The sequence below is a fragment of the Poecile atricapillus genome, chromosome 9 (genome assembly GCF_030490865.1).
Source record: "Poecile atricapillus isolate bPoeAtr1 chromosome 9, bPoeAtr1.hap1, whole genome shotgun sequence".
NCBI classification, from domain to species: Eukaryota; Metazoa; Chordata; class Aves; order Passeriformes; family Paridae; genus Poecile; species Poecile atricapillus.
In genome coordinates, this window is record NC_081257.1 from 20573887 (window position 1) to 20583250 (window position 9364).

A 9364-nucleotide genomic window follows, 5' to 3' on the forward strand; every position below is an offset into this window, starting at 1 on the left:
GGATTGCTTTTGATAGTAGACACTGCAGATAATGAGTGGAGAACAGCAAGGGCTGAATTCATATGAAGAAAATAAAAAATTGCCTTCACAGTGGTTTTGCAAGTGAACTTTCATTTGTGCATTACCTCCAATTTTTTTTTTTTTACCCATTGAATTTTCTAGACAGACATTCACGGTAAGTCTATCCAAAAGCAAAGAGGGGATAGCAACAGAAAGAATTTGCCTCACGACCAACAGAGCCACCTTTTGTTCTGAAGCTGCCCACACTGTCCACGGTGAATTTCCTGTTGGGTGCCAAAGGCCATTTCGCTGTGATGAGGGTGGTGGAATGTGCTTTGTGAAGGTTGAAGTCACACACAGGGAGATGTGACAACAGTGGGGACTGCTGTTGCTTGTCCCACTGCCTGGTTTTACCTCACCCTGTGGAGATGGCTGCAGGATGCACACATACACCTGTAATCAGGAATACATTTATTTCAAGACTTTACAGCCCTTCCTGCTAACAAAGAACTTGGGCCTGAGAAGCACACATTCACCTGTAATCAGGAATACATTTATTTCAAGACTTTACAGCCCTTCCTGCTAACAAAGAACTTGGGCCTGAGAAGCACCACAGCAGCAGAGCCAAGGGCTGGCAGTGCTCCTAAAGGCAATAAGCTTCTTATGTCTGGCCTAAGGAGTTTATAGCACCCATGTATCCCCAAAAGCTCATTAGCTCTTCAGCAAGCAGCTGAGACATTAGATGCACAAGCAGAACAGCAGTGGCTTGAGTTTGCTACAGCACAGATAAAACTTCTGGGCTTGGCTAGTCTGCAGCAGGCTGGTTCAATAGCCTGAAGCAATCCCACTTATGTATAAACTGGAGAAAGCCTGATCTTGTGAAATGCCCCTTAGGGTGCTGGTTGGAGTGTGTGTAGCTAAAACTCAACCCTGCCACGAGGCTGCACCCGCCTCCCTGGTACCCACCAAGAGCCAGAACAGGCATCTGGCAGCAGAGGAAGCCACGTGCCCTGACACAGCCTCACACTGCATCTGCTTCTCGCTTGCCCTGCACTCCATCACTCACTGCCTCTGGGACAGAGGGGAGGGAATGCAACCCAAGCAGCTGGCCTGCATCCCATGGGATGCAACTATGGATACAGGAAGAGAAGAAGAGGAAAATCTGTACCTGGGGAGATTTTAAAGGAATGGTTCTTCATAACTATGTCGACATGTCCATGGGACTGGATAGCAGCTACGAGCTCCTGTAGAAAGCCATCATGTCAGGGATATTTCCTGTCTCACAGCAGCTATTCCCCATGTCACAGGGGAGGTCTTCCACAAAGGAGCTGCTTCTGAAGAACAGTGTGTCACCAACAATTCAGCAGGTTAAGTTTAGCAGAGACAGTGATAGAAGTGAGCAGGAAGGAGCTATTCTTCCCCTCGCTTTTCTTCCCTCTCCATTGAGCAAAGCCTTTAAAGACCAGGTCCCTTTTCAGAAGGCTACAGAACTTTTAGCAAGTGGCATGCATGGAGGCTTTCACAGCCATGATACCTGTGTCTGGTTATTTCCAGTCAAAATAATCTCCTACTCAATTATGGAGAAGAATAGAGAAGCTCAGCCTGACTCACAATCACATGGGGGAAAAATGAGAGGAGTTGTTCAAGTTCAAAACGTTCATCTTGCTGTGGAGGAGGATTAGTACTGCTGTGGAAGGAGGCTTTCTCTCCTCCTGCAGCAGCACAGCACTAAGGGATGGAAAAGACCCGAGTCCACTTCCCTGCTGTGCCAAATATACTCCTCCGTTCTTCCCTCCTCCCTCCCCAGGAGAGCATATGAAGTATTAAACAGCCAGGAATAAGCCCTTGAAAAATGTGATCGCTAGCTGTCAGATACCCCTCTGTCACAGAGATGCAGCTCTGTGACTGTTCGCTTGCAGATCCTCTGCTGCCATCCAGGAAATCAGGATTCAACAGTGACATTAATAGTCTGATCCACTCTGGTGTCATCTGTACATTTGCACTACTGTGGGAACAAAACCACATCCAAAATCCTTCATTAGTGTTTTGCTGCCCTTTCCAGCCTGATGGCAGTGCCCAGTGCCCCATTCCCAACCTGACATCTGGATCCTCTGCAAGCAAGAGGCAGGGTGGAGGTTTTCCAGCATTGTTTAAATCTGCCTTCATTTTGCTGGCAAGTACCATGGCTGTGCCCTGGTTACAGAGGGCAGGCATGGCTCCTGTGCAGAGCAGTTATTTTGGGTAGTACTGTAAATTTTGCAGATTTTAATTTTCTCACACTGTTTTCACATTACCCAGTGCCCAAACATTACCTTCATGTGTCATCCTCTGTTCTGTCATTGCCACAAAGTATTATCATGATCCTTGTAAACACCCACAAATCTGCCTCATTAGCTCCTGACACTCCCTCCTCCCCTTCCAGGGATGATTGATAGCCACCCTTATGCTGATGCCATTCCCTAGGCTGCAACCTCGTGGTTTGCTCATTTTCCCCCTTCTCTAAGGTTCATATCAGCTCTCTCTCCCACTGCACTGCTGGATTTTAAGTTTCCTTGGCAAAAGGACAGCTTTTTGTTTTGCTTGTGTAGCACCCTGGTCCCTGACTCATTCCACTAGGTGCTAAGATAACTCAAATAATGAGTGTCATCCGGAGAGCTTTCTGGGAATTACAGGAAGCTGGGAAGGAGGACCTTTAATCTTTTTGTGCCAGATCCAACTCAACCCTCTGTTATCCCTTTTTGCTCCAGACTGACCTTTCCATCTCCTTGATTGCAAAGCCTGAAAACTTTTCCTTGCCTGAATTATCTGTGACAGCAAAATTGCTTTGGCTGACTGCTCTCACCTGTCCTGCTTCCCTGTGGCGTGTCAGCCATGGTGGAGTGCAGGGACTGTCCTTCAGGCACGTCCAGACATTTCCTACTCCTTCCCTTACATCACACCAGGGACAACACTGATTCCTACCACACTATCACAGGGGTACAGGACACTTCTTTTTCCAGAAACGTTCTGCAGAGCTCCCAGCCACAGGAACACAAATAAAACCACTAATAATAAATAGATAAGCATTCAGGAAGCACATCAGTGACTGATAGAAAGAAGGCAATATGCCACAGTATTTGCTGTAAAAGTCCCTATTTGAGCTGTCTTTCCTGTTCAAGGCAGTGAGAGGAGAACATGAAGAGGCAGCCAATTCAAGTAAAGCACACTGAAAGGTCAGAGGAATCCATCTAGCTTGTGCAGCACCATTTTGTAAGCAGAGAATAGCCCTTCATTAAACTCCTTTTGTGAAAGTGATTGAAGGGGAAAAGGAAAATAGCTTAACACTCTCATTACAGTCTCTGGGAATTACCTGTTCCCCATGACTGCTGTGATGGGTCTGGCTTTTGTCTGGAGATGCCCAATGGACACACAGTGTTTCCAGCCCCCACCAGGGCACTGGAGGCAGGTGCTCTGTGTTTCAGTGTCCAGGACACCTCTGTACACCCATGCACAGAGGTGTCCCTGCTTGGCTGGGGGCTGGACACCCAGCAGAGCCAAGCAGCACCAGAGATAAAGGCTTTGCCATGTGGATACAGCAGTCCCTGCTGCTCCTTTTGACTCTCAGTGGTTGACACTTCCACAGGCACCACAGTCTCTGCAGGTGGGAAAGGCTCCTTGAGCATCTCTGCAGCAGCAAAGGGGTTACAAAATACCCTATTTCTATTTTTTAGTCAAATGCTGTAAGTCTGGCACTAATGTCCAAGCTTTTACTGAGTCCAGACGAGGAACTGGTGTGAAGTTGATGGGTCTGACGCAACAAGACATGAAGCAGCCTGAATCGGTGTTGGATTGCCTGTATGGGGTGACCCAGGTGGGGCAGGGAGGGCTCTGCTCCTGGCAGGGTGTAACTAACAGGCAGAGTTATCCTGGTGGGACTAATGCCAGGTCAGCCCCTTGGGGAGGTGAGGAGCCTGCTCATATAAAGACTGTTAACCCCCTGCCTGCCCCTTATTTTCTCCATTCCTTCTGGCCGTCCCTTTAGTGTCACATCTCTCAGTCAGCCAAATTCTAGCCTCACACCTCCTATAGCACTATGTAACAGCCTCATCAGGGAAGCAGCCCTGGGAAAATGGATGAAACACCATTCCCTGCCGGCTCTCTTCTCGCTACAGGTGGAAGAAAGATGAGCTAGCAATTTGCTGCTGGCCTGGCAAGATAGCAGTGAATTACGGCAGCTCCTGAGCCAGCTCAGCTGCGCTGGCGAGCGTTCAGGGAGAGGAGAAACCCTTCCCGCAGGAGCGGAGGAGGGAAGCAGGTGTGTTATTCCCTTTTGTTCACTTGATGGCAGAGATCTCAGAGCTAACACGGGCCATAAGGGCTCCTCTGCTCCTCTGAAAAGCCACATGCCCCCAAGGACAATCCATCCTCGTACTCACGTTTGGCAAAGCACACGGGCTCCTGGCAGCCTGCCGTGGCAGAGCCTGTTCCTGTGCTGCACCGGGGAGCAGCGACACAAGCGCTGTCCCGGCTCCTCCACAAAAACACCGCTCCTGACAGAGGTGCCAGGGCTGCCCAGGGGACACGGCGAACCCGGCACTCGAGTCACTGCATGAATGTGAGAAACGCCTGGAAAATTGCACAAAGCACTGAACAACCCGTGGGCAATTCTCTGTCACAGTAAAACTTCGGTGCAAATGAGAAACCTAACAACTGAAAACAGCTCAGATGCACTGGTAGGAAGCAAAAAGCAGCCTCAATTATCTACCACCTTTTTTTTTTCCCCCTCTCAGGATTTCTTTGGTCTCCTAACACTGCAATAAATCACAGAAACAAACCAGATTCAGAGGAAAATGAAGTCCTGTGTGATAGAGATTGCCCTCGACGCATCTTTGGGCCAAAGTCTGGCTTTGGTTCGCCACTGTTAAAATGCCAGGAGTTCAGCAGAGTTATTCTGGATGTCTGGTGGCACGATCAGGGTCAGAGCCTGGTCCCTGCTCCATGCAGAGAGACTTTCTGAAACCAGCCAGAAAGATCCGCTCGAAAGATTCTCCACCAATCTTCGCTTTTGGGGCTGATGCAAATGATTTAATTGCTACAGTTTCTGGAATAACGCTGAATTTACTGATGGCTTTTAATAGAATGCTCAAAAAGGATTTCAGACGTGTCCTTCACAAGAGGCCATGAAGGAAACTCAGTAATAGTACGATAATTGCATTAGCATCTCCAGTGAGCCCAGGGCCGTGCGTTGGTGCGTGCCTTACAAGGCACGCACAGAGGCCTTGCCCTACATACACAAGGATGGCAAAGTGGGAGAGAGAGGACAAGGATCTGTATCTGACTGGCCTACATTAAACTGCCCATTATAAACTTGCACCAACAGCACAGGTGCATCAGCAGATGCTCTGTGCTAGTCAGGTCAACTGTGGTTTATCCAGCTCACAAAACCTGCCCAACCCTCTGTGGGTCCTGTGCAGCTGAGCCTGGGAGTTGGCAAGCCCCTGAACAACACAGAAACATGAAGAGCATCCTGTTTGACCTTCTTAAGAACCCTAGTCAGACCCCAAATGACAGGTTCTACTAGGAACCCAAATGTCAGGCTCCTGACTTGCAGAGGCACCTTTTCCTTGATGTTCACACTGAAACATCTGCCCTGTAAGCTTGCTGCAAGCCTCCTTCCCCTTCAAACCTCACTGCCAAGCAAGGGACAGCACACCCGGATGCTGCATTGCAACAGGTGCTGCTGGACTTGCCTTGCTTGCCAGCATGAAGTTAAATGGCCATTTAGTATGGCCAGATCTAACAGAAGCACACTGGTGACTGTCACACGGGTGTGTCACTGATGTGTGGCTATACCGAACCAATTCGCATGTCATAGGTATGTATGGGCACATACACACCTGTCTTACGCCCAGATACACCGTCTCCATCAGCTGTGAACGGCATCACGCCCCCCTGCTCCTCGGGAAGGGGATGCAGGGGATCCCCGCCACGGCTGCTGGGGCCGGACACCGCCCCGCACCCCACCGCACCGAACCTCCCCGCACCCCGCGGCTGCCCCCGAGCCCCATCCGGCACTCGCTCCCCGCGGGAGGAGGGCGGGGGCCGGGGGTCCGGCGGCGGGCGGCTCCGCTCCGCCCAGCCCCGCTCCCATCCCCGCTGCGGCAGCGGGACCTCCGCGCCGCTCCGCGCCGCTGCGCGCCTGCCTCAGCCCCGCGCTCCGCAGGGGCCGGGCTGCGCGGGGGGCGGAGGCGTGGGCGGAGGGACGGAGGAGCAGCAGGAGGAGGAGGAGGAGGGAAGGGAAAAAGGAGGGAGAGAGGGAGGGGGATTTACCCCATTGTCCTCGGCGGGAGCTGGGCAGAGCCGCCGCCGCCGCTGTGCGCAGGCTCGTCCGGCCCCTCTCCCGGCGCGGAGGAGCAGCTGCCGGCGGTAAGGGGAGGCTCCGCTGCGCTCCGCGCCCCCCTCCTCCCCCCCCAGCGCATCCCCGATGCCCCCGGGGCGGCGGCGGCGGCGGGCGCGGAGCTAGCGCGGGCGCGGGAGCCGCATGGCCCGCGGGGAGCGCGGCGGCAGCGCCCCGCCTCGCCGGGGCGGCCGGGGCGGCGGCGGCAGCGCGGCGGCGGCTGCGGGCATGGGGGCGCCGGGCGGCGCGGCCCTCGGCCCCGGCGCGCTGCCGCGGCGCTGAGCCCCCGGCGCTGAGCCCCCGGCCCTGCCCGCGCGGAGGAGGCGAGGAGGAGGAGGAGGAGGAGGAGGAGGAGGAAGGACCCGATGGCGAACAGCAGCGAGCTGGGGAGCAGCAGCAGCCCGCACCTGCCCAGCGCCGGCGGCCTGCTGAGCGCCTCCGGGCTGAAGCTCGCCACGCTGGGGCTGATCCTCTGCGTCAGCCTGGCCGGCAACGTGCTCTTCGCCTGGCTCATCCTCAAGGACCGGCACCTGCACCGCGCGCCCTACTACCTGCTGCTGGACCTCTGCCTGGCCGACGGGCTCCGCTCGCTCGCCTGCTTCCCCTTCGTCATGCTGTCGGTGCGCAGCGGGGCCGCCTGGCCCCACGGGCCCCTCAGCTGCAAGGTGCTGGCCTTCCTGGCCGTGCTCTTCTGCTTCCACGCCGCCTTCCTGCTCTTCTGCGTGGGGGTCACACGCTACATGGCCATCGCCCACCACCGCTTCTACGCCAAGCGCATGACGGGCTGGACCTGCCTGGCTGTGGTGTGCATGGTGTGGACCCTCTCCATGGCCATGGCCTTTCCCCCCGTCTTTGACGTGGGTACCTACAAGTTCATCCGGGAGGAGGAACAGTGCATCTTCGAGCACCGCTACGTCAAGGCCAATGACACGCTGGGCTTCATGCTCATGTTGGCGGCCGTCATCGCCGCCACCCACCTGGTCTACATCAAGCTGCTCTTCTTCATCCACGGCCACCGCAAGATGAAGCCGGCCCAGCTGGTACCGGCCATCAGCCAGAACTGGACCTTCCACGGGCCAGGAGCCACTGGCCAAGCGGCTGCGAACTGGACGGCTGGCTTTGGCAGGGGGCCCACGCCGCCCACCCTCGTGGGCATAAGGCAGGCCACCCACAGCCAGATCAAGAGGCTGCTGGTGCTGGAGGAGTTTAAGATGGAGAAAAGGCTCTGCAAGATGTTCTACATGATCACCTTGCTCTTCCTGCTGCTCTGGTCCCCCTACATTGTGGCCTGCTACCTGCGGGTCTTCATTAAGGCCAGCTCCATCCCCCAGGTGTACCTGACCACCTCCGTCTGGATGACGTTTGCCCAGGCAGGGGTCAACCCGATCCTCTGCTTCATCTTCAACAAGGAGCTCAGGGTCTGTCTCCGAGCCCACTTCCCATGCTGCCAAAGCATCCAGAGCACCCAGGGCACCATCCTTTGCGATCTCAAGAGCTTTGGGATGTAGGGGGGCTTTTCTCTTTCTAAAAAAGAAAGATGGATATAAATTTCCATGTTTCTGCATATGAGCTCAAGAGAGTGTGACCTGTGGGGGACATACTAAACCAACACCCAGCACCCAAACCTTAGGCTGTAAGAAGCTATTTTATTTATTTTTCTATATTTTGCGTATGCTCTCTTCAGAACATAACAGGTTGCTGTCTATGGGAACAGGTACTTGAGCAGAACACCCCCAAACCTTAGGCAGTAAGAAGCTGGTTTTTTTCTTTGTGATTGTGTGGTTTTTAAAAACAAAACAGGGCTCCGAGTTTCTGGTCTTGCTTCTAACGTTTCTAAACATGATTCCAACAGATACGGATTAAGGCCATGACATTTTTTTTGTTTCCCTATTCCTGTCTGTTTTGATAAAGGCTTAACAATTTTACTCATGTAATATTTGATAAGGGCCAAGACAATTTTATACTAAAGTTATTTTTGATGACCTCAAGAGGTGTTGTTTTATTATTATTATTTGATTTTAAGTGAAGAACATGAAGAGGACGTTCCTAGTGTGGTCAGAAGTCAGTTTTGGTGGGAGCTGTTGGGTTCATTCATTCTCAAATGGTTTGAGTATTTGAAGCCGTTAGTTATAACTTTTGCTTGACATGCAAACAGTGTAGAACTAATTTCAATTTTTCTTGTTGCACTATTCATTTGGTAATATTTCAGAACTATTTGTGAAACGTGATTTTAAAATACCAACTTTAAAAATAAGCAACTATAGCAGTTTTTAAAACCTAGATTGAAATTCATATTTTACTGCCTTTATAGGAAGTTATCTACAAACCTGGGTAATACTTGTACATTTTGACTGTTTTCTTTAATAAAATATTGAAAACCTTTACTGTATGTAATTGTTTCAGAATGGCAGCATTCTGCTTTGCTGACAAATAACTTGTGTATGTGGAAGGTTGTATGTCTTGTGTCTGAGTAGATTTCACAGCTAAGGTTATTATGGACAAGCACAATCCTTATTTGCTGTTAGATCTCAATTTAGGTGTTTATACCAATAAAAGTGACTAAAGCTATTTTTAAGAAGACTTAAATTCATGATGGGCAACAGGTTTAAATAGCACAATTCTTTGTGTCTGCTGAAACCAAATTTCTGTTGTAGCTAATTGCTTCTCTGTTTATGATAGGAAAGAGTGTGTAATTGTGGATGGCTAATTTTAGTTGGCAAAGCAGTTTTTTAACACTGTGGCTTGGTCAATACCATACTCATTTATAAACTATATTCTTAATGGGAAGCTTACATTTATTAAGCATGGTATTTTAACCTGCTCTGTTGTTCTAAAAAAACATCTCTGAAAGTATTTTAACCAGCAACCTGATGGCAGGATCCTGGCACAACTTCTTAGCTGTCCCTGAGGTGCTTCCCTTTCTGATGGGTCACGTAACATTTAACAAACCTGTGCTGGAGCAAGTCTCACACCAAATGCCAGGGATAC

General features: G+C 51.4%; 1 protein-coding gene across 1 annotated transcript; it reads left to right on the forward strand.

The window, feature by feature from the left end:
- The first annotated feature begins 6730 nt into the window (after positions 1–6730).
- Positions 6731–8760, forward strand: GPR27 (G protein-coupled receptor 27). The gene has a single exon (XM_058844977.1). The coding sequence runs from the start codon at positions 6742–6744 to the stop codon at positions 7882–7884; it is 1143 nt and encodes a 380-aa protein (XP_058700960.1). The 5' UTR covers positions 6731–6741; the 3' UTR covers positions 7885–8760.
- Positions 8761–9364: the final 604 nt, after the last annotated feature.

Bases quoted from the DNA above. Each gene is read 5' to 3' on its own strand.
- GPR27 (XM_058844977.1), top strand. From the start codon at position 6,742: ATGGCGAACAGCAGCGAGCTGGGGAGCAGCAGCAGCCCGCACCTGCCC.